Source organism: Ambystoma mexicanum, chromosome 6q, assembly GCF_040938575.1.
Source record: "Ambystoma mexicanum isolate Mex_15411 chromosome 6q, UKY_AmexF1_1, whole genome shotgun sequence".
Classification (NCBI taxonomy): domain Eukaryota; kingdom Metazoa; phylum Chordata; class Amphibia; order Caudata; family Ambystomatidae; genus Ambystoma; species Ambystoma mexicanum.
In genome coordinates this window covers 182,225,623-182,251,258 of record NC_090937.1, presented here as the reverse complement: position 1 = coordinate 182,251,258, position 25,636 = coordinate 182,225,623, and the positions used below count along the sequence as shown (strand labels likewise).

General features: G+C 46.3%; 1 protein-coding gene across 3 annotated transcripts in view; it reads right to left on the bottom strand.

Annotated features, from left to right (window-relative positions):
• ELP1 (elongator acetyltransferase complex subunit 1) overlaps positions 1–25,636 on the bottom strand; it is a 2,667,893-nt gene that overhangs the window by 274,631 nt on the left and 2,367,626 nt on the right. For 2 of the 3 annotated variants that reach the window (XM_069630606.1, XM_069630607.1), the window contains exons 31-32: positions 20,108–20,176; positions 19,758–19,818 (exon numbers count right to left, since the gene is read on the bottom strand). In XM_069630606.1, the coding sequence (XP_069486707.1) occupies positions 19,758–19,818; positions 20,108–20,176 (130 nt within the window). The remainder of the gene's footprint in view (positions 1–19,757; positions 19,819–20,107; positions 20,177–25,636) is intronic. The other variant, XM_069630608.1, reaches the window with a different exon arrangement.

The window sequence follows — 25,636 nt, the reverse complement described above, 5'->3', positions numbered from 1 at the left end:
GTGGCCGCCTTGCCTGTGCCAAGCACCCCGGCAACCGGGATACCACTTTTTACCTAAACCGCGAAAGAGGGGTAAAAATCCTTTGTGACCGGAAAACTCCACGGCTGGCCTCATCCCTTGTAGTGCAACGACCTGCAGCTTTCCTCCACGTCGAGATCACCTCTTCCTCAGGACGACGCCGCGACTTGCACCCACTACCCAGAACGACTACCACCGCTGGAGGAATCTTTCCACTTTTAAAGGTACTGTGTTCCGCCCGGCCTCCCTTGCCACCGATTGTACGGGGTAGATTTAGCCCTCGGCTCTCGAACCTGGGTAGGCCTGGGACACCCTAACTAAACTTTTCAGAACCGTAGTAAAACCTTTTTTACTCACCTGCAAAGACTTGTGACATTGTGTGATCTTGGGCACTTTTTCGCCTGGCTCCCTCTAAAGCGGGCCCCGAACTAATTCTCCTTGTTCCACCATTGACTGTCTTTGCTAACCTTATGTGAAAAGTGTTTTACCTTACTGCTCTCTTTATTTCTGCCTTTTCCCTCCCTTTTGGTAATACTTGTTGGAGTACCATCTAACGTTAAGCGCTCACCTCTGGTTGGAAATAAGTGGTGTTAACTTAGAATTGTCCAACCAACGATTAGGGATGTACATATGAGTAATAGTAACTGTGTTTGACTTTCTTACCTTTTCTAATGTGCTAGTGTAATTTATGAGTGTACCTTTAATAAATAAGTTTATACTTTTACACCTAGCTCTGGTCAGTGTTTGCTTGTGCTACTGTGCCTCTGTACCTATTATGTATGCTCTGTATACTGCCTAACTCTTCTTGAGGGAAGTCTGACTGCTCAGCCACAGCTACCACAGTGAATCTGTGCGGTGCAGACTGCTACCAAGTGGGTTTACTGCCAACACCTGTAGTCTTAAATCTTTTGCAGTGGTCCCAGAGGGAACTGCACAGGTTTCTGCCTAACAACTTGCCATCGACACAACAGGTGTTGAAGGTCCAAGGGATAGTCGTACCCTTTTGCCCAGTTCAGCCTTAACAGCAAGGGCTAACATTGATACGTCAGAGATAGATTCACTAAAGCAATCCGACGGATTAGGAAACAAACAGGTGTTAATCAGATTTCCCTGTTGGTTGTGAAAGCTTTGATGCATGGAAAAGTCCATATCATGTACCTCTTGGAGAGCAAAAGACTGTCTCTCGTGTAGCATCATATGGAGTATGAATGTGTGCACGAACATGAGCAAATGCCATCTCCTGACATGTCAGATCTTTCCCAGGATCGTCTCCACTCTCCCCATGTCTAGAACTCACTTCTGAGGAAATGACTGCCGGTACTGCCAATGCTATGTCGTGCTTAACTACATTACCACTCGGCATAACCATAATTTGCAGAAGAGTTATCAGTCATCATATTACAACTTGCAGATTCATCTTTGCAGACCCGGCCACTTCGAAGACCATCGACCATACTGAAAAAATATAGCCCAGCAATCTGTCTTAAATATCTAGTGGTACTGATACCCTATAAAAGAGTATTATTGTTCTTGCCCCTGATGCAATAGTCTGAAAGAGTTAAATATTGTTAGTTATAGAAGAGAAAAACCAACACCCCTATTACACGTGTTGTAATGTCTGTTGTAATGTCCTAATATGGGTAATACAAACCCTTTCCAAAGAAATGAATTACCACGTAAGAAAAGTGCAGAGTTTAATCAGCCCTATTCTGCCACCTGAACCTTAACAGGGTGATCGTGTCACACGCGTAACGCTCAACTCAGTGAATGTGATTACAAGAAAGACACTCTTAATTATTATCGAGTATCAACAATGCCTGCACGAATGCGCCACTTGCACTGAGCACATCCACTCGACACGCTGTAGCACACACTGACCCTATTGTGCAATTCAGCTGTTAATAGTCTCAAGTGCGTGTCCTCACAACAAATGATAAACGGCCAAGAGAGTATTGGACATACAGTTACTAACAGCAGGGACAGCATGCAGAATAAGTAGGCAAAGTTACAGGGTTTGTCAGAGTGTGGCCGGCATTGCAACAAAGAACAATCGCCTGGTGTCACACTGAGGCAACTCTCAAATTTAAATGGCAAGCAAACAGGGAGTGTGTTAAAGTTAGGACTGCACGGGAAAGCAGCCCTATCTTTTACCGCAAAGGACTAGGTATTATACCAATAACATTTAAGGCGATCCACACTTTGAGTGAACTTAATGTATCTATATCCCCTCTCAGAGTCTCTAAAGGCAGACTGAAGGTGCGTCAAGTGAAGATATTACACTAGACTATCGTGGCGCTTGGCACACTAGCAAAGCACAATCCTCAGCCAACGTTGCCTACGGCGTAGCAAATTTTAGTTTACAATATCCACAACATCAAAGATTACTTACAGGAGACACAGCGCTATTGTGGTATACACATCCACGGCCTCAATTGTACATGCAATTGTCAGTGCTACAAGACAGTAAAGTAGCTCATTAAGCCACATGCCACCGGCCCAGCTGAACTGCCAAACAGGCACTTCGGGGCACTCTAATGCTCCTTCCCTCTCCTCTTATACACTGGCAACCACTTGACAGGTTGCAGGTGTGAGTGCTCAATTGAATTTGCCTGAATGTAGTTAAATGGACATGCCCAACCTTCAAAGTACTCAGCAGGCATCTTCCTCGTCTCAGTACTAGAGTGGTGGACTGAGTTAGTAGTGTTCCTAGTCGTCTCTTCCTCATCCCAGTACTGTCATAGGCAAAGTGTTGGAAAATGAGGTGAGATGTTTTACAATAGCCCATAAAGGCACATGGAGGGCTAGGTTGGATTTCAGAAGGGAAAGGGGATACCATGTGTCGCCTGTGGTTACACTACTCCCAATCCCCAAGGACCCTCCACCCAGGTGATCATGCCTCGCTTCTCCAACCCCAGGGTCAGGATCCAAAAGCGATGGCCTTTCCCTGGCCACCTGAGATGATGATCCAGGGGGAGTAGGCGTGAGGCTACCTTCAGGTTTCTCGCAAACTTTATAGCGAAAAAAGGGATCAGCCTTAGAAACAGTGTCGGCGCTCCAAGTGGAAGATGTTTTGAAAGTATGCGAGGCAGTGCTGGATACTGGCGTTGGAACCAAAGAAGGAGTTTGGGCAGAGGACAGCATTGGAGTTAAACTAGGGTTAGGCTCCTGGAAAAGGTCTTGTACCGAGTCTGCAGAAGTGTCAGAAAAGATAGCGGAGGTAGACTCAGCAGGCGACTGAAGAGGCCTTTCAAAGGAGTTACCCAGTGAGGTACAGGAGGACAGGTCTTCACCAAATAGATCGTAGTTTGGGAAAACCTGACTGGCATCTTGAACAGAAGGATAAGAGCACTCCAAGTTAACCTGCAACTGGTAAGCGTATTCCTGCTTCAATATTTCTATTTGCTCCAACGTTCTTTCTTTTAATTTAAGCAACTCATTAGGAACCCAAATGTCATCAATAATTAGAGAGAGAATGTCTGGTTCAGGGTGACATGGGTTACCTGAAGATGAAATGTATCACTCTCTTACGTTTAGCTCGTACAGTATGGCATAGTCGTCATATAAATCCATAGATTGCCTCTTTAGAGCAAATAGCTGTTTCTGGATATTTTCCAAATCAAAGATGTCCTCGGGGGACTTAGCTGGTCTTTCTTTAACATACGGTTCCTTGGTAGAAGGCTCAGGATCTGCTGTTATTTTAGCATAAGACTCTGAGGTTTCAGAGTAGATCTGTGGAACAGAACCAAGTCTAGAGGCATGAGTGGCATTGGTTTGTTAGGATAATGCCTAGCACCAACATAAAGTGTCTTTGTATTAGGGCTGACATCATGAAGCAAGATTCTCTGAAGTGACAGGGCAATACTTTACAGGTTCACTGGAACTGTACACAGTATGAAGACTTTTCACAGAGGTATACGTTGAAGCCTCCCAACTAGCCGTTGACTTGGAGGGGCATGCCTCTACGTAGATCGAGCACTGCAACCCATTGTACAAAAAACAAACACATACTTAAGAGACACCACAAATTTTGTGAATATAATACAACATCTGAACAACCTCTCAGATCGGGACCTTTTAGTGACTTTTGATGTGCAAAGTTTATGCACGTCAATCCTCCACACAGGAGGACTAGAAGCACTAGAGTGGGCACTACTTAAGGAAGACAACTGCATTGCTCCAAAACAATTGGTACTTTAACTAACTAAAAGCATACCGACAAATAATTTCTTTGGATATTGTCGCCAATTTTACTTACAGGCTTCTGGCACCTCAATGGGCTCGGCCATGGCTCCAGCATATGCACATTTATTTATGTACCATCTTAAAACTAAGTCTATAATTCACCATGAACATTGGGAACCAAGATTAAACGTCTGGATGAGATACATAGACAATGTTTTTGCAATTTGGTTAGGCGAAACAGATGAACTTGACTCTTTCTTGAATTATATAAACTCTCTGAATAATCACATCAATTCACTTATGCAGGTTGGAATACCTAAAATACACTTTCTAGATGTTGAAATGGAACTTAATGACGGCAAAATAACTACCAATGCATTCCATAAACCAATTGATGTAAATAACAGTCTACATTTTTATTTCTTTTATTTTTATTTGTATATCGTTTACATACGACACCTTTACAATAACATTTAATAGAAGAAAAAAGGAAACGAAGAAAAAAAGAAAATATATATATGTATATACATCTCAAATAAATTGTCAATACAGTATAACCTTACACTCCTTCCAGAATATAAACAGAGCATATAAAATCAGTGCACAGAGAATTTTAAAAAAATCATGGATTTAAAATCAATATAAGTTCCTATTTCATACGACACATAACATAGCAAACAGTCATAATTAACAGAGATATATGATATACAATACAGTCGTTAAGCAGACACAGAGAGAGTGTAAACAGAAATTCATTGAACAAGGGACCCAGCACAAAGGTGCATACAAATCTAGAGATTTGATGAATCCTGCAACCGCAACGCCCTCTGTAGTATTGGACATTGAGAGACACCTCGACCAGATAAACATTTCTGCCCCCAGAAGTCCCAGAATATTAAATGTTCTAAGTGGAGTGCCCTCAATCCCTTCAATGCAGCACAGTCTAAAAACAGGTGGCGGGAGGTTTCAGTGACCCCCTGAGGTATGACAAAAGCGGCAGAGGAGATCTAAATCTTTAATCACATTCCTTCTATATATAACCTCCTTAGTGGGCAGAATGCTCCATCTAAGTTTCAGGAGGAGGGAGCGATAATAGCAGTTGGGAAATTGTGTCAGAATAAAGGACAGAGTACCTCTCCTCTTATGGTCGAATTTTAGGTCACATAGAGAGGGGTAAGAATAGAATTTTTCCAATGTATTGTTCCAATCAAATGAATAAAGACGTTTTTTCACTTTGTTCAGATTCGTCAGCAGAGTATCCCTGTCCGTAGATAAATCTAATGGAGTCTTATCACAGAGATCTCTGAATTTTAGAAGATATACATTTCGATCCAAAGATCCCTGTGACAGAAGAAATTTACCCAAACCGTCATAGAGGGTATCCTCTTTAGGGCAAAGCAGAGAACAGAAGAGCGCGAGTACCTGACCAGGGATTTTGGCTCGCAGAGACACCAGACCCAGTTCAAACCTTATAGCCACTGTAGGGATACTATTGGGAAGTTTCATAACCTTTCTCCAAAAAATACCCTAAAGGTACTCACAAAAAGGTCAGGATATCTAAGTAATAGAGTTTCATGCCGTATATTAATTTCGGAACAAACTTTCCTTCGAAAAAGTCAACCGCTGGCTTGAAAGAGAACCTACCATACTTGTTATCCAGCTTAATAGTCTGTGAAATGTTAGGGAGAATTCTCTGTAAAGGCTAATTTCCCAAACCTAGTGAGTCCCCCAGCAGCTTTGCTGGATTTTTGGGATTTATTTTTTCCTCCTGCTAAGAGTGAGACTCTTTTCCTCCCACTCTTAGACATGATTTGAGGTGTTCCTTTGACTCTGAATGTGTTTTATGGGCTATGGGGTCCTTTACCCCATAGGGCTTCATGTGTTTTTGGTATGGGGGTTACACAGCACCCTCCGAGCCGTAACCCAGGGGTGTTGTAGCGACCCCCAAACAGACTCTATACCCTGGGACTGACTACTGTCTCCCAGGGCATGTAAAGTCACCATTGGCTTTACCAGTCTCAAATTCTGAACAGAACCAGTACAAACCATCCTATTGTGGACGTACTGGTCGGGGCAATTCGATTGCCCCGGGGTCTGTTGTTCGAGGGGGCACTGTCCAGTCCCCCCCGACCGAGTTTTGGCTGGTGGCAGGGGATACTACTTTTTATATTCGACCGCGAATATATTCCTATGGGATTTTCCCATTGTTCGAGGCTACCACTTTTTAACATAGCCTCGAAAATACCGCCGGTTTATTAAATTAATATGAATTCACCGGTTGGTATTTTTTGCCGAAACTTGGTTCCAAAATGGCGTTTGCGTTCGCTTAGTGACTCCAACCCAAGTCGAGCCCTTTGTTCCACTTTTTGGGGGGCTTCTCCACAGAAGCCTCCAAAAGTGGTGCCACTCTGTCTGGGTACCACAGGGTGTGTGGGAGGGGGTTTAGGCACCCTGGACTGAGTTGCCTCGGCAACTCAAGTCGCACTCTTGTGTGATTGGTCCAAGTGGTGAGCCGCCCGGCTCTCCACTTAGCATGTTTGAGTGACAGCTAGGCTGAATGAATGGGGGTTTTCTGCATAAAAGCAGGGCTTTGGGGACTGGAACTTCAGCAGTCGCCACAGGACCTAAAGAATCTGAGGAGGGAGAAGCCAAGCCGACCTGCAACGATGACACCACCGGTGGAGCCCTGCTGAACCGTCTCACCACTTTTTCCGACGACAGTCCGGAGAGTCTTCTTCTTTTGACTGGTGGGGATAACCAGTTTGCCTGTCTTTTTGCCTTCCTGGACCAGCTCGTGGCCGCCTTGCCCGTGCCAAGCACCCCTGCAACCGGAATACCACGGCTTAGCACTGCCGCAAAGAAAAGGGTGGTACCTTGTAACCGGGAAACTCTGCGGCTGGTTTCTTCCCTGGCAGTGCAACAACCTTCAGCTTTCCTCCACATCGAGACCTCCTCTTCCTCTGGACGAAACACTGACTTGCACCCGCTGCCAGGAACAACTGCCCCCGCTGGAGCGTTCTTCCCACTTTCAGGTACTGTGCCCCGCCTGGCTTTCCTTGCAACAGATCGTTCGGGGTGACAGTAAATCCTCGACTTTCTAACCTGGGTTGGCCGGGGACCTGTTAACTAACTTTTCCTGATTTGATCTCAATCTTTTGTGAACTTTCTACAAAGACTCTTTGGGCATAACCCCACTGTGTGATCCTGAACACATTTCGCTTGCTCTCTCTAAGAGTGGGTCTGGCATTTGAACTTCCTTGCTCTCCAGTAGACTTTGCCTAATCTGCCTCACTGTGGGTCCTTGAAAAGTATTGAAATGTGTGTGCTTTCATAACCCTCCCTTTTTAATAACTTATTAGAGTGCCATCTTATGTTAAGCGCTCACCTCTGTCTGAAAATAAGTGGTGTTTCTCATTAAGACTTGTCTAATAAGTAATTAGGGTTGTATATATATATAATAGTGACTGTGTGTTGAATTTATTTACCTCTGTGTGCTAGTGTAATTTACCAGTGTGTCTTTAAATAAATAATTATATACTTTTACACCAAAGCTCTGGTCAGTGTTTGCTTGTGCTACTGTATCTCTGTACCTATTGTGTATACTCTATATACTGCCTAACTCATCTTGAGAGAAGTCTGACTGCTCAGCCACAGCTACGAGGTAAATCTGGGTGGTACAGACTGCTACCAATTGGGTTTACTGCCAACCACCTGTAGTCCTAAATCTTTTGCAGTGGTCCCTAAGGGAACTGCACAGGATTCTGCCTAACATGAAATAAGAGGGAGAGCTTTATATCCGAGCAATCGTATGAGTTCAGCAACCAATGGTTGGGCCAAAATCAAAAATCCCAGATAAGCAATTTTATGAGCTCTCACAATCGGTTTCCCACCTATTTTCCACACTTGTTTATTCCCTTTTTTCCCTTTAGAAAATACCATAGTACGGGTTTTGCTCGGGTTGTAGTCTACATTATAAGAGTCATCACCCAAAACATCTTAGGGACACCATTCCCTACAGTCAATTTCTATGAGCCAAACAAATCATATATGAAGAGGCCATGTTGACCATTGAAATAGAGAGAATGTCATCTAAATACAGCGAAAGGGGATACCCAGAGAGAGTAATCGAAGCAGCCAAGGAGAGATCATCTTCTACTACTCGTGAAGACGTCCTAGAACACAAAACTGGTGACAAAGATATCCCATTTAGTTACACGTTCAAATACTCAAGCCAAAGTGATCATATCACCAGACTGATTATTGATAATACAATTGGACCCACAGCTGCAGAGGTTCTTCCCTGAACCACCATTGACAGCATATAAAAGAGGAAAGAACATAAGAGACCAATTGGTTAAAGCGGAAAGGAAGATTGTGAGCACACAGGCGTCTTTACAGACACAAATAATTGGTACATTTGCATGCTTACATTGCAGCGACTGTAACAACGTAACGAAAGGGATCTATGTAAGACATCCAAGGACAGGAGCAAAAATCAAGCTGAGAGACTATGCCACATGCGATACCAAATCCGTGACCTATGCAATCAGTTGCCCATACAGAATTTACTACGTGGGTCAAACAGCAAGGAAAATGAAAAATCGGTGCAATGAGCAAAAGAGCAATATCCGAACAAATAATATCCATTTGACTGTGGCAAGACATTATTAAGAGAAAAGACACACAGTAGTACAACTGAGATTTCAGATATTAGAGATCGTGCAGAGATCGCCCAGGGGTGGCAATCGAGCCAAAAATCTGGACCAAAGAGAACTATTCTGGATAGACAAACTCGACAGTATTGCTCCTCATGGAATGAATGAGAAGTTTCATTCAGTGCCCTTTTTATAACATGACTCCAATCATACAAAGCTGAACATATTTCCTCTCCGACTATTACAACATGCCTGCACTCATAAATGTATTTAGATAATTGAACCAAGGCTCTATTTCTTGCACAATGGGAACTGTTGAATCAGATTACGCAAGACTGGAACTAATACTGTATCCACATATTCCATGTAACTGAGTCTACCATATAATGTCTTAGGAAATTATACACAGACGTAACACTTGGGGGTTACTCTCATGTACTAATGTTTTGAATATGTACATATATCACCATTACATGTGAATTATCATAAGTACTAGCATTAAATTGAGTCCTTAAAGTGACAAAGTATGCAAAGCACTTTGGTTCTAAAAGAAGTCACCTTAACTGGAATGATTTGCAACTGTGCATCAAGGTTTGGGGTAGAGACATGGTAATTCGCATAAACTATACAATGGTATATACTTAGATCGTGAACATGAGTGCCAAATGGACAACAATTTCAGATCTATTGAGTGTCTTATTTATTGGGACATCATAGTCAATACATGTTGTTATATACAACTTACACATTCTCAACATAAGAACGCTACGAGGTAACACTGCAACATACTTGTACAGAGTACAGGAATACGTGACTAACCTAACGCTGTCTAACCACCCTCACTGTATTTAGGAACAATTGATAGAATCCGATAATTTAGATGGATTCCTCTTCAAGACACAACAAATCTAGCATTGGTTTAGAAATTAACAACAGGATCATCAGTCTCAGTCATTGTGAAGGGTAGATTTATAGTCGGAGACAGACTAGTGCTAAAATAATATTTATTTTTGGCTTAAGGCAGCAGATGCTGAAAGAAAAACTGTTAAGTCCTCCCGGTTGTCTTCACCAGTATCTTGTCCTCCTGTAATACAACGGTGTTGGGCCTGGCTTGGTCCTATCTCGAGCCGCTGTCCGGATAGGCCCACCACTCTGGTTCGCTCTCCTCTCTCCTCCCCGTGTCCTGTGTAATGAGAACCACCCATTAGTCATCCTGGTCGCTCTTTTATCACAGCCGGAGGTATCAAGCCCCCACCAATCCCTGAGGGTTTGAGTTAACCCCCTTTTTATTGGTTCCTGGGACATGGTCCCACCTCTCTTAAGGGTTGCCATCCCAGTGTGTTGCTCTTCCCGATCCCCTGGTGGTGGAGGGCGGTGGTGTTGGCCCCGTTCCCCTGCTGGTGGAGGGCGGTGGTGTTGGCCATGCGGTTGTGGCCGCGACGCGTAGGGACGCGTCCTGAGGCTGGGCCCTCCCCCCCTGCAACGTGCAGCTCCGGCAGCGTCATGAGCAGCACGGGGCCAGCGAGCCGGGCGCTGCTCCCCCGTGTCCCGGCGCCGTCGTGAACACTGCTCCCCACCCCCCGGACTGGGGCGAACAGGTGAGTGACGAGCGGCCCCGCCGCGGCTGCACATAGCGGCTTCCTCCGCGGCCCCGCCGGGTCCACCCGTAGCGGCTTTAGTCGAGCGGCTAGCCTCCGCGGGTATTCCTTTCCCCTCTCTGGCCGCGGACTCGGCAGCGCCTCCCGACTCATGTGGGCCGGCTTCACGCCGCGGCCGCCGCGGCACCATCCGAGGCGCTGCTGCTTCACAGTCATATACACAAAAATTCCCTGAGAATGCTGCAATAATATTAACTTTTTTTGGCGTTTTCAATTTCTTCTTATTAACTAATTAAAAAGACCAGTAGATTCATTAAACATTGTTTGAACGCGAATATATACACGCAGATGAGTTTCGGAACGTTTGTTCCAAAGTACTAACATATTGACAGAACGTGCCATCATCATGTACAACAATGCTTCCTGGTTACCGGTTGCCAGGGAAGCCTTCTATACCGCAGCGTCTGCGAGGGCTATCCTTGTTTGGAGACGGCGCCTCAGCGTTTATATGCAAGTGTCCATTTGGAACCTTCTCTGGGGAGCACTTGGATACCAGTAGATTGACTGGTAAGTAAGGAAAGGGAACAAAATCATATTGTTTAGTGAAATTTAAGAACGGTTTTGATAATCATTAAGTTTTCTGAACTTGCTATTAGTAACCCGACATTACCGTACCTCGTAGTAAACTGCGACACAAGAATATCAAGTGCCATTGACCACTCACGATTCATCTACAAAAGGGGAACCCAACATTTCCTGACTATCGTGTAGGACTTTATTATGGAATCTAAAAATATGGTTTTGAAACGTGGATGCTGTACACTGAACATGTAGGGATACCTTTCCTGAATATATACATTACTATCTCTATACAGGACACCATACATATGAGGGCTTATGCAGGTTGACTACACACGTGGATTTGTCCAGAAGGGACTAACAACAAGACATTTCTGAGGATAGACAGCGGCTAGACAGGTAGGTTGATCTGTCCCATTGTAGATTTTGAGATACCAGATACCTATATGACACAGTAACTAAACAGAGAGAATTGGACTCTGTAATTTTTTTATATCCTCCAGCTGATTAGACCAAGTCCTAAGAGGCTTCCTATAAGATTACCAACTAGTGAGACTTGTAAGGAGCTCCATATTGGCACTCACGGCAGGTGGGCAGAGGTTTAGCTATAAATATACTAAACTAAAGTGTAATGTGAGAAAGCAACTCACTGACATTATCTTTGTTGTTTATTTTCAGTGAATAGAAACACTAAGAAAGTAATGATTGGATCTACATAATACCCAGCTCCTGAAGAAGGGATGTAGAATCCCGCATCGCGTTGCGCTTCACACTTTATGAACTCTGTATTTTTGACCATACTTTTGCAAACTTTTTCATGATTTTATTTAAAGATTTGCTTTTTTTTTAAAACTCTTTTTATTGATTTTCACAAGATAACAAGTAAACATTCCCTTCACCCCTCCCCCACCCCACTCCCCCCCCCCCCGGCAACAAGCTTAACCCCTTCAACCATCTTCCACACGAGCAAAAATTCTACAGTTAGTGCAAATCCAACAGTCTCAATCGTGGGCACCACATCACCTTAAAATCGTCTTTAAGAACGTTCAATAATTCCCCCCAATCTGCAGCAAAGCGCTGGATCTTATTGTCCATGGCGTAAGTCGCCCATTCCAGGGCCACTATCTCCCACATCTTTCTGAAACAGTCTTGAATCGTGGGGACCTCCGGGCCCTTCCATCTCTGGGCTATTAACAGCATTGCGGCAAGAGTCATTATAACTTTAGCTTTTTCCCTTCCTCTAGGTTCTCCTGCCTCCACTCCATCCCGTACGCCCAGCAGGATTTGCGCTGGGGTCCTTTTGTCTTCCCGCCCGAAGGCTTGCTCCTGAGCCTCCCGTACTTCCCCCCCCAAAACAATGCAATTTTTTGACATTTCAACCAGACATGCTCCGCTGAGCCCACCATCCCACAGCCCCTCCAGCAGACCCCCGACACTGTAGGGTAAATTCTATGGAGCCTGGCCGGGGTGTAATGCCACCCAAACATAATCTTGTACCATGCCTCTTGCAGGTGGGGAGCTTTGACCAGTTTAGGAATCCTCCTCCACAGCTTTTCCCAGTTCAACATACTAACCTCACATCCCAGAATCCGCTCCCATTCCCGCATGTAGGCCCATTGGACCCCTGCCCTAGAGCCATCCAGAATCTTATAGATATTGGAGATGAGGCCCCTCGCCCATCGTTAGTGAGCAGACATTTTTCAAAGGATGTTGGGTCCCTTGTGGCCGCCTTCTTGACCCCAGGATGTAGTACCCAATGGCGTATCCGAGCATACCTTAATCTCTCTCCTTCCTGAACTACAAAGAGCCTCTTACAGTCATTAAATGATAACAGTTCCCCTCCAGCAAACATATCGCTTAATTTCCGAAATCCGCCCTCCTGCCACTTCGTGAAGGCTCCCCTCTCCAAACCCGGTGAGAAATCCCCATTACCAAAGATGGGGGTGAAGGGAGACGGAAATGTGGTGATCCCCTCGGAGCTCGCCAACCTGTCCCAGACATCAGCCATTAGTTTAGTTATGGAGCTCTCGTATAGGTGCCGAGGCCTATGCAGTTTCGGGAGCCACAATACTTCTGCTAAGTTGCGATGTGCTACGGCCCTTTCCATCTGCACCCATAATTTGTCCTGCGTCCCTTCCTCCCCCTTCAGCCATTCCCTGATGATTTGAAGCTGTGTTGCCTCGTAATATCGCCGGAAATTGGGCAATGCAAGACCTCCCTCGCCCTTCGGGGCCATCAAAAGTCTGACACCCACCCTAGGTCTTTTCCCCTCCCAAATGAAACCCTTAGTTAGCGTTCCCAACTCCCTAAAGTAGCTCGCCGGGACTGCTTGGAAAACATACAAAAGCCGCGGGAGTGTGACCATTTTAACCGCGGCTATCCGCCCTATCCAAGACACTCTTAGATCCCTCCACCTTTGAAAATCCCTCTTAATTGCTTTAAGTAGCGGGGGAAAATTTGCCAAAAACCAACCCGCCAATGTCGCAGTGATTCTCACTCCCAGGTACCGAATCCCACTCGGGCTCCACAGGAAGCTAGTATTTGCTCTCAGGTTCTCCCTCTCTGCTGCTCCAAGCGTTAAGCTCAGAACCTTCGATTTTGTGGCGTTCATTTTTAGCCCCGAAGCCACCCCAAATGTCTCCAAGAGGGCCACACTCGCCTGTAGTGATTCCCGTGGAGCCGTGAGCATGAGCAGCATATTGTCGGCAAAAGCTGCTACCTTATGTTGCTCTCCTCCGAAAGGGACACCCCGAACATCCCCCGTCTCCCGAAAAGCCTGAAGCAGCGGCTCCAAATAGATCGCATACAATATAGGGGAAAGTGGGCAGCCTGGCTTTGTCCCCCTCTGCAAGGGTATCTTTCTGGAGGCGACCCCGTTCACCATCACTCTAATAGAGGGCGCCTGATAGTTAGCCTCCATCAACAGAAAGCCTCCCCCAAAGCCCATCTTCTCCATTACCCTGAAGAGAAATGACCACTCCACGCGGTCAAAAGCCTTTTCCGCATCTAAGGCCACCAGGACCGCGGGGGTGTGTCTCTTCTGCACTTTTTCAATTATATGGGCCACTCGACAGATGTTGTCCGCGGTTTGTCGGCCCCTAATAAACCCGGCCCGATTGGAATGTATCAAATCCGGGAGGATGGAGTCAAGCCTGTTGGCCAGTATCTTGGTATAGATCTTGGCGTCAAGGTCAATCAACGCTATAGGGCGATAAGAGGCTCTCTCTTCTGGATTTTTAATTGGTTTCAGGATTAGGGTAACCTTAGCCTCTTCCATGGAAGGTGTAATTCTGCCAGTCAGGCGGAATGAGTTAAACAACGAGGTGAGATGCGGGATCAACTGCACACTGAACAGCTTGTAGAAAGCAGCTGTATGGCCGTCCGGGCCTGGAGCTTTGCCCGGTGGGAGAGCTCTTATCACCTCCCGAACCTCCTCCTCAGTGATTTCCCAATTTAGGGCTTCAATCGTCTCCCTGCTAATTTCCGCCAACTGGATTTTTTGGAGGAAATCCTCCTGCCTGTCGGCCGGAGGATGTTGGGAGGTGTAGAGCGACTGGTAGTACTCAGCAAAGGCCTCCTGAACCCTCCCATGGTCCGTGACCTGTTCCCCCGTGGCCGACCTCAAAGCTGTTATCGCATTCCTCGTCCTTTTACCTCTAAGCAAACGCGCAAGAAGGGAGCCATTTCTATTGGCCTTTGCATAATATTGTTGTCGCACAGATACTAAGGCCCCCTCCACCCTCTTAGTACGTAGGAGTTCCAGCTGCCCAACTGCCTTCCTATATGCCCCTTGCCCTCCTCGAGGGGGTGCCCCCCGCCACCTGCCTAGCCACCTCCCCTTCCGCTTCTAATTGCGATTCCAAAGCTTGCAATTGCTTCTCACGGTAGGCTTATATCGCTATCAATTCCCCCTGAGGGTGGCTTTAAATGCGTCCCACCTCGTGTCCTCCCCAGTATCCCCCTTCTTGTTGGTGTCAAAAAAGAACTTCATCTTCTCTTCAACGCCTTTTCTGATCACTGGATCCCTCAAGATGGCCCCTAGGAGTTTCCAGCCCAAATCCCCCATCTCCTCCGACCCATATCCAACTACAGAGAGACTACTTTGTGATCTGCAATCCCTATCGGCCCAGTGCATATCTCCCGAATGGCTCCAACTAAAGCAACCGAGACCCATATGTAATCAATTCTTGATTGGGAACTGTGGACGCCCGACAAGAATGTGTGCCCCTCCTCGTCCCCCCTTAGCCGGTTGGGGCTAAGGGACGCCTGGAGGGAGCTGACTCTCTCCTTCAAGTCCGCTGACATTACCACTCCTCCCCCTTTCCCCTTGCCTCCTGTCCTATCCTTTCCCTTATCCCAAGCTGAGTTAAGGTCCCCCAGAAGGACAATATGACCGCACGAGTGCTCTTCCAACAAATTCAAAACCTGTTGCAAAAAGGGTTCCTGGCCCAAATTGGGAGCATACACTACCGCTATCGTCAAAGGGACCCCCTGGCACTTCCCTTTTGCTACAATATACCTCCCTTCCTTATCCCTAAGGACTTCGCAGGACTTGAAGTCTGCCGTGTTCCTAATCGCCAGGGCTACCCCCCTTGCCTTACAGGGGGCCGAGGCGTGCAAGATCTGGTCAAAACCTCGCAATTTCAACCTGCCCTGGTCCTCATGGAGCAAGTGAGTCTCCTGGAGACCCATAATATCTGGCTTCTCCTTTTGAGTGAAGTGCTCCAGCTTTTTCCTTTTAAGGGGGGTATTCAACCCCCTCACATTATGTGTTAGCCACTTAAGGGAACCCCCAGTAGAGGAGAATCACAGATGAGTGGGAGTGCCACACCCCGTCGCCCTTCCAAGTTTAGCTCGTCGCCGCCCCCCTACACTCCCCCAAAACCCCCCTTTGCCCCCTCCCTGAAGGCTAATACCTTCCCGCCCACATCACCCTTTAACCTCGGGCATCTTCGCCCTTTTTGCTTCCAACATGGTTGCGCCCCCTATGACCCCTAAGAACTTATAGGTGGTGGGCCTATTTAGGGAGTCTATCAGCCTGTGTCAGATCAAGATTGCACCGGAGGGCCACTTCTAGCTTCACTGGGTGTTCCATCATTCCGCCGACCGTGTTCTCTGGGTCCCCTTTTTCTCTTCTCTCGTACCGTCGTCCAATCCCAGGGCCTGGGGCCCGAGCGACTACTCGGGCCCGGGGGGTCTGCGCCAGGGGGGGATCCCCCGTCTCAACGTGTAGAAGAGCAGCCCCTTCTTGGAGGGATGCAATACGCCTCTGGGATCCCTCCCATTCAAAGAGCAAGCCAAAAGGAAAGGTCCACCTGTATCGAATCGCTTTCTCATTAAGGACCTTCACCACCAGGCCCATTTGTCCCCACTTTAGGAGTGTACTGCTCGCCAGGTCCTGGAAGAGAGAGATCTGCCGGCCCTCGAACATACCGAGTAAATGCAGCCAGGACATCCCTTGGCCTCGCCATCTGGCCTTTGGCCAACCATCCAGTTCTATGCACACGATCCAGCTCCACCATCTCTGGGCTGCCCTCACCCAAGATGTCCGCAAAGATACCCTGGAGTGTCGCCTTCAGAGTCTTATCAGGGACAGATTCAGGCAGCATTTTAACCCGTACGTTGACCCTACGGGACCTGTTTTCCAGGTCTTCTACTTGGAGCTCGAGGTTCCTGATGGCAACATCCAGCCTCTCTATAGCTTCACTATTTGCTGCATTGTCTTTATCTACTTCTTGGAGGCCTTTCTCCAGGATATCAGTCCTCTCCCCCAGTTGTCGCATCTCTTGCTTCAACTCCCCCACGGCTTCGTTCAGGTCTGTGCGCATTAACTGAAACTGTTCCTGGAAAGTCTTAGTTAGATTGGCTTGCAAGGTATGTAGTTCTCCAATGAACTTGTGTCTGGGCATATTTGCCAAATCCTCAGCTCGCCTTGGCGCAGGTTCCTCCCCTGACGCACCCCCCCAGGGCCTCGGACCCTTCCCTCGAATTGTGCGCCGACCACATGGCCTGGAGGGTACCCGTGTTATCCCCAGAGGCCTGTAGATGCTTCCCCCCTCTTCCCCTAGGTTTCGTGGTCATACCGGCCACCTCCTCTCCGCTGGCCGGCTCCAGCCCAGGTGCACTTCACCAACCTCTTCCTGCAGCAGGGCCCGGGTCAGGGAGCAGGACCCGGCAGCCGCCCGCACAGGCAACGTCCGCCCCCTAGTTCCTGGGGGACCCGTAAAGCAATCACAGGGGCTTTGCCCGCTTGCCTCCTCACACAGCCCCCAGGCCTGGCGCAGCGCAGCTTGATGCAGGGATGAAGGGACTCCGCGCCAAATGCGCCTCCAGTGAACACAGAGGGCCCTCCTGTTGTCTCTCCCGTCCCCCGGGAAGCCCGAATCCCCCCGGAGACCCTTCCTCACCTCCGAGGGGCAGGGGGAAGCAAGTCTCCAATTCTCCTACAATACGGAGCGGGCAGGGCAAGTCGATGTCCAACCGCTCCTCTCGGGTCGGCGAGGTCCAGTCCTCCGCCGCCGGCCACCTCCTATGCTGCGGAAAGCCCCGGAGATAAGGCTCCTCTCCACGCTGCACCCGATCACCCACCTCTAGGATGTCCGGCTTCCAACTTCAGAATCCCCTCCGCCGGGCCCGCCGCGGCCTCCGTCCTCCCAGTCCGCCTCCACTCACAGGCCGCTTCCTCCAGGGGGGGCTGGGGCTCTGGGTCCCGCAGCCTGGGGATCGCCACAGGCCGCTTCCTTCAGGGGGGAGGACGGGGTGCCGGATCCCACTGCCCGGGGATCCGCCGCAGGAATAGGCCGTCCCCGGCTGCAGCGTCCCACGTTGCTGGGTGCCGGCAGCTCTCCTCCTCCAAAAGCTTTCCGCAATGCTGCTCACCGCAGGACGGGACACCGGCTACTCCCTCCGATGCGGCGAGGGATCTTCCCAGACTCGCGTCTCTCCGTACACCTTACAACTCTCACGGGCGGGCCCGGTGCCGCAAGCTCCGCCGCTCCTCCTCGACTCACAGGTCCCGGCGCTGCTGTCACGCCCCAGCTTCCCCGGGGCATCACTCGCCACCGGAGCTCTCCTCAACGGCCACAGGGGTCCGCTGGATGCTTAAACGATGTCGGTGAAGTGGGTGGTGGGCACCTTAGATACGGACGGGTCCAGGGAGCGCCGTCGGCACAGCTACTCGGTGCCGGCGGCCATCTTGGAATCCAAAAGATTTGCTTTTTACTATGAATCTTGATGAAACCATCAACTTATTGACCACTGGAATACACAATATGAAACGAATATTGTCTGTCTGTATGAACATGAAACATCTATGCGTTTAAATATACATTTGAAAAACAATTTCTGTGTACATTTTATCATCATATAGAATTTTCTTATACATATTTCTAAAGCTTTGTTTGGCCTAGGACAATAAGCTTGAGTGTGCATGGGACGCAAGTGTTTCACAGCGCATGGACACCATTTTCCTAGGGTCACAGTGGCTGCCCATGGGATAGGAAGTCAGAGTCTACCAAAGAAGTCTTCCTCAGGCAGCAAGGAAAGTCGTGATCTTGACAAATAGAGAATCTGTATGCCATCATTGTGACACAATGGTCTTCGCTTTTTCAAGGTACGAGTGGGTTTTCTTTTCCAGATACAGACATGACTATAGGTAGATATAAGATTTTCACTTCCCCATGGTGGTAGCCATCTGCATACAGTTACTTTGCATAGAGTGATGTTGTGTTTAGCTCCACGTTTTTTTGGGGATGATTTTCTTGACTATATCTCAACATCTCACAAAACCTCCAAGTGAGATGTGAAACTGTGCCCAAGGTTGGCCATTTACATTGTGAGGGAGACTCAGATGGGCTTCGTACCTGTAGCTCAAAGGACTTAAGGTTTAAAGTGGTTTATATTGATCATGAAAACCCAATCTGGCCTTTTCTGGACTGGTTTGGAACAGTGTAAAACAGTTTGGACAATTTAGATACTAACAGACACTCGACAAGGGGTACTGTGAAAGACTAAAGCACTTGGTTATGAGAACATTCCAACAAACAGACACTCAACTTGACTTAAATGGGACGTACATGAATAAAACAAAAAACACACAAAAAGGAATGCAAAGAACATAAAACTTTCAATGGAAGAAATAAACCACATGGTATTGGAACCGTTTGTTTTCTGATAACAGAATTCTTGTTATCAACATCTGATATGCAGGAACAGAACACAGTATACTGAAACATGATCATGGCCGCAGTCAGACGCTTGTAACTACAGGAGGCCAGACATTAAATAAGAACCCCTGCACTGTTAAGATCCATGATTTCATTTAGGCCCAAGCAAGTCCAAAACACATTATACACGTACCTGGGTATACAGGAATTGTGCCATGGTCGAGTATTGTTGACTCAAGTAGATAAAGCACTCAATATATACAGGAAGAAATCTAAAACAAAAACAGCATCCAGAGCTTCCCAATGTGATGTGCACATGGGATGAACATGAAGGCAAGGCAATGAAAGCAGCACGCACAAGTGCACAATGTATCACTGCATTCATCTTTGCCAAATGTTCAAGTACTAAATGTCTACTGTAGTGGTACTACCATACACATTTGAAACCGAGCTGGATAGAAAAATATGTATTTATCGGAATAAATGCTATTATATGACAGCTTCTTAGAAAATAAACTTTTCATGATCGCACATCTCAGTTTTCTGGAGGCATCACTCACCTTGAAGAATAGAAGGTCTCAGGTTTGTCTCCAAAATATCAAGTCGATTGTATTTGTAAATCTACATTGAAATGATAAATAAATATGTGTACAAGGAACAATGAAAAATGCAAACAAATTTCACCAATACAAACCTATTGTAAAATAATATTTTTTGATAAAAATTATAGTCACATTCAAAATAGAGAACTACTTTTGTATTTGGAGGGGGTTAAAACTGTCAGATGTATATAGATAATCAGACAGAGAAAATAACAATCATTGAAATTGAATTAGCATGGTTTGAACAGAAAAAGAGGGGCAGATGGATAAAACTGACATGACAAATTTCACAATAGCTATGTGCTCACATGAAGAGGTTTAAGTGGACAATCACCACGGCCTAATGCAGGAAGTTGCCAATGTTTCCTTACATTTACCTAAATGGCAGAACATTGTAAGCAGAAAGGAACACAGATGTATGCTCAAAAATATTTGAAGGCTAATTTTACTATTAAAAAACAACACCCCCTAAGCACTAATTGGTGGACAAATTGCATATCTTTGGTACTGTTCTCTATTTTAAATTGTGTTTTACTGATCCCAGTATGTCAAACTTGCAGCAAATGAGAATACATCATGACATCACAATAAAACTTTTAAACTATTAAGGTAAGTACAGGACTCAGTTCTGAATTTCCACACATACAACCAGAGAAGGAGGATTTACAATAAAATAAACACCCACAATAAAAGGGGAAATCGACTAAGGAACCTACTGAGGGAAAGGATGGTGTATATATACGCTGAATCAGTCACCATTTGGGTAGCATATGGACAAAGATGAAATGCTATATATGTATAGTCAGTAGGAGGTTCAGGGTTGTGAGGAAGAAAAGCACAGATCCGTTCTTTCTGCGCTTTACACCACGTGAGTTCCCGGAGCAAGTTAGCGGCCTCAACTGAGCCGCTGCATTTCCATGTGAGCAAAATTCAGCATTAAGCTAGTGGAAGTGCTACAGATATCTTGAAGTGGTCTTTCTGGCACTTACAGAAGAAACAAAGTAAACCATCTAAAAGAGAGAGAACAGTGTTATCTCCGGGCTTGCAGACGAATGCAAACCAAAAGGCACGCACCAAAGGACATTCTCAATCCATATGTAACATAGAAGCGGTGGAATGTCCAGACCTGGGGGCAAGAAGCACTAAGCCCCATTCCAAAGGTGGAAAGATAAGTAGGTATGATATCAGATCTATTGTGGACTTTCACCTGGATGCATCTATAGCAGAATCAAAAAAATTGTCCTGTATATGTTCTCACTGAAATCAGTGGAAGTAATGGCATGGACAATTTCCCATTTTAAATTAGTCGAAAGTAAGGAGTTGGACAAAAGGGTGTCATTTCCACTGTGATCTTTACTTAAATAATAATGAAAAAGCCCAATCTTTCCGTATCGCCAGAGGGTTTTCCCTATGTCACTAAATAATAACTGGGTTTCTCGTCGTCAGAGTGGTTGTCAAACTCAGAATGTCTGTCCTTTGTCCAAACTAGCCTACTCTAGCAAAAGACATTAAAATAAATAATTCCAGGAGAATTGCTCAGTTCTCCAATTGAATGGTATCAGCCATAAGGGTCGTATTTCTATTAGTCTTTAGTGGCAGTTCAACTTCTGCACTTGTAGAGAATACCGGGAGAATGACTCCCTTCTCCTGGCCCAACCGTTCAGCAACTTCTCCTGGTTAATTTAGCCTGTTTCCTGGCTGCTGTTTGGTAACCTTTTACCTTAGTTTCTGATTCAACAATTATGTGGAAAACTAGGAGAATGACTCCCTTCTCTTGGTTCAGCCACTGGCTATCTTAGGATAACTTCCTACAACGGTTTTTATCTACCTTTACAATTCTTCCCAGGCATTTCTTAGGGCTTGCTTAAAGGTCAAACACTCCTTTGGTTTCCAATACACAGTTATTTGCCTTTCTTTACCTTCTTCTTGATGGTAAGAACAAGGGGAACTGTTCCCATAGTGTCCTTGCTTCCTTCTAACACTCTGACAAAGGAGACTTTTCTCGTAGTACTCTCTGGCCTTAGTGTCCCACTTGAGGCGAGAGTGTTGAGGAAGACTACTCCCAATGTGTTCTTCTCTTTTAGTCTCTGAACTGAGATGAGGAAGATCACTTGTGATGTAATCAACACACTTGGTCACAACTACTGAAATGAGGCAGATTACTCCCGATGCCTTCTTTACATTCCGTACTTCTGGCACAGAGACTGAGACGAGGGAGATCACTCAAGATGCATTTGGAACTTTTGGGACAAAGAAAGACGAGGGACATTTCTCCCTTCTTTACATTTGGCACCCTTGTTAGGCACAATCCTGTGCAGTTCCCTTGGGGAACACTGCAAAAAGATTAAGACTACAGGAGTAAGCAGTAGACCCAATTGGTAGCAGTCTGTACCACCCAGATTTACCTGGTAGCTGTGGCTGACCAGTCAGACTTCGCTCAAGAAGAGTAAGGCAGTGTATAGAGTACACACAATAGAGCAAGCAAACACTGACCAGAGCTTTGTATCAAAAGTATATAATTATTTATTTAAAACACACTTTAGGCAATACACTAGCACTCTAAATCAAAAGCAACTTAAAACACAGTCAGGTAAAGTATAAACACCTTCCTTGATAACTATTAGACAAGTCAGAGTTAAAACACCACTATTTGTTAAAAAAGATGTGAGCGTGTAACCTAGATGGCACTCCAATAGTTAAGTTAAAGGGAGAGAAAAAGGCAGGGCATAAAAATAAAACAGTTCCCAACACTTTTCGTAGTTCAAAGCAAGGGAGTAAAGGCAGTATACACTGTAGAGCCAAAGTTCGTAGGCCAGGCCCATCTTAAATGGAGCAAAGTGAAATGTGCCCAAGATCACACAGTTAAAAATGCACTAAAAGTCTTTGCAGAATGTTCAAAAGAGGTTGGGGTGATTCAAGAAGTAAAGTTATAAGGTCTGGGGCCAACCCAGTTGGAAAGCCAAGGATTTAAGGGTCACCTTTAGCAATCCGTGGAAAGGGAGGCCAGGCAGAACACAGTACCTTAAAGAGAGAGGAAGCTCCAGCGGTGGCAGTTGTTCCTGGCAGTGGTTGTAATTCGTTGTTTCAACCAGGGGAAGAGAGGATCTCCTCGAGGAGGAAACTTAGGGTCGAGGCACTGCACAGGAATGAAATCAGCCAGGGAGTTTGTCGGTTAAAAGGTGCATTCCTTTTATTCGCGGTCAAAGTGGTGAAGCTTGGTTATCCGGCCGTCGGGGTGCTTGGCACGGGTGATTCGACCAAGAGACGTCTTGGGAAGGATAAAGGGGCAAACTGGTTGATCCCACCAGCTCAAAGGAAGAAGACTTGTCCAGCAGAAGATCTTCTCTTGTCGTTGGGAAAGTGGTGAGTTTGTTGCAGCTGGGCTCCACCGGTGGTGTCGTCGTTGCAGATGACTCAGCTTCTTCCCTCTTGGGATTCTTAGGTCCTGTGGCGACTTCTGAAGTTCCAGTCCCAAAAGCCCTGCTTTTATGCAGAAAAACCCCCATTCAACAGCCTAGCTGTCACTCAAACATGCTAAGTGGTGAGCCAGGCTGCTTGCCACTGGGCTAATCAGAACAGAGTGCAACTTGAGTTGCTTAGGCAATGCAGTCCAGGGTGCCAATTCCCCCACCCACACATCCTGTGGAACCCAGACAGAGTGGCACCAGTTGGAGGGCTTCTGTGGAGAAGCCTGCCAAAAAGTGGAACAAAGGGCCCGACCTTGGTTGGAGTTACAGAGACGGACACGAACGCCATTTTATAAAAGAGTTCTGGCGAAAAGACCCAACCGTTGATTTAATATTAAATAAATAGACCGGCGGTATCTTTAACATTGCACCAACAAGTGGTGCGTTTAAAATCAATGGGAAAATCCCATAGGAAATATTCCGGTGGAATATTTTGCGTGGTAACCACTGCCACCAGCCAGAAACTCGACAAGGGGGGACTGGACAGTGCCCCCTTGGAAACAGACCCAGGGGCAATCGAATTAACCCCTTCCAGTACTTCCACAACATGATGATTTGTACTGGTTCTGTTCACAATTTTGGACTAGTAAAGTCAATGGTGACTTTACATGCCCTGGGAGACAGTAGTCAATCCCAGGGTATGGAGTCTATGTTTAGGGGTCACTATGACACCCATGTGATACTGCACTGAGGGTGCTGTGTAACACATACACAAAAAAACAGATGCTGCCCTATGGAGTAAAAGACCCCATAGTCCATAAGCACACAAAAAGTCAGAGACATACCTCAAATCATGCCTAAGAGTGGGAAGAAAAGAGTCTCACTCTTAGCAGGAGAAGAAAACCGCAAAAATCCAGCAAAGCTGCTGGGGGACTCACTAGGTTTGGGAAATTAGCCTTATAAGAGAATTCTCCCTAACACTCGCCTCCCTCCCCCCAGACTAAGGGACAGGAGGATTGAATCCACTCCTGGATGAATCTCATACCTCTAGTCGGTTACAAACATCCTAGAGAGACCATCAGCATTTTGGTGGTGACACCCTGACCTGTGCTCAATGGTGAAATCAAACCCCTGGAGGCAGATTGACCATTTCAATAGTTTTGGGTTTTCCCCTTTCATTTTTATCAACCATATCAAGGGTTGGTGGTCAGTCTGAATAACAAAAGTAGAACCATAGAAGCATGGCCTCAACTTCTTCAGAGCCCACACAATAGCAAAACACTCTCTTTCAATGGTTGCCCACCTTGTCTCAGGTTCCTTCAGTTTTCTACTGATGAAGCAAAGGGGTGTTCCCTACCTTTTCCACCCAGTTGACTAAGGACTGCACCTATACCTGCATTTGAAGCATCTGTCTGTACAATGAAAGTTTGGTGGTAGTCAGGAGCTCTTAGCACTGGAGCTTGACAAAGGGCTTTCTTCAGGTTTTCAAAGGCCTGATTGCACTCCTCATTCCATCTGACCTTTTTAGGGAACTTAGGAGAGGAGATCACATTCAGTGGAGAAGCTATGGTCCCATAATTCGCTATGAAATTCCTGTAGTACCCATTGAGGCCTAAGAAGGCTCTCACCTGGGTCTGAGTAGTAGGTGTTGTCCAATTTTTCACAGCTTCAATCTTACTGGGCAAAGGCCTTATTTCACCACCTCCTACCTCATGTCCAAGGTAGACCACTTTACTCTGTCCAATCTGGCATTTACTTGCCTTTATGGTCGGTCAGATTGGCCTGCTTTAGAGCCTGCAAAACATGTCCTAGGTGATCAACATGCTCTTTCCAGGTGTGGCTGAACGCTGCAATGTCATCCAAGTATGCCATGCAGAAGTCCTCCATCCCAGTCAGAACCTGATTTACCATCCTTTGGAATGTAGCAGGTGCATTTTTCAGTCCAAAAGGCATAACTTTAAATTGGTATAAGCCAACTGGCGTAGAAAATGCAGTTTTCTACTTGGCATGGTCTGTCAGGGCTATTTGCCAATAGCCTGACGTCAGATCAAATGTGCTGAGGAACTTGGCTGAACCAAGTCTATCCACCAGCTCATCTGTCCTTGGCAAAGGATGGGCATCAGTCTTGGTGTCTGCATTAAGAGCTCTATAATCCACACAGAATCTCAACTCTTTGGATCCTGCCTTTAGTACTAACACAACTGGGCTAGACCATGGACTAGTACAGGGCTCCATTACCCCGAGGTCAAGCATCTTGCTGACCTCTCCTTGATGTGGGCTCTTACATGTTCTGACATTCTGTACCCTCTGCTTTGTTTAGGCAGACAGTCACCAGTGAGTATATCATGCTGACCCCAAGGCAATATACCAGGCTTCACCAGGGGTCAAGCCTGGTGAAAGTAAGAACCGGGAGGCAAACTGATTTAACAT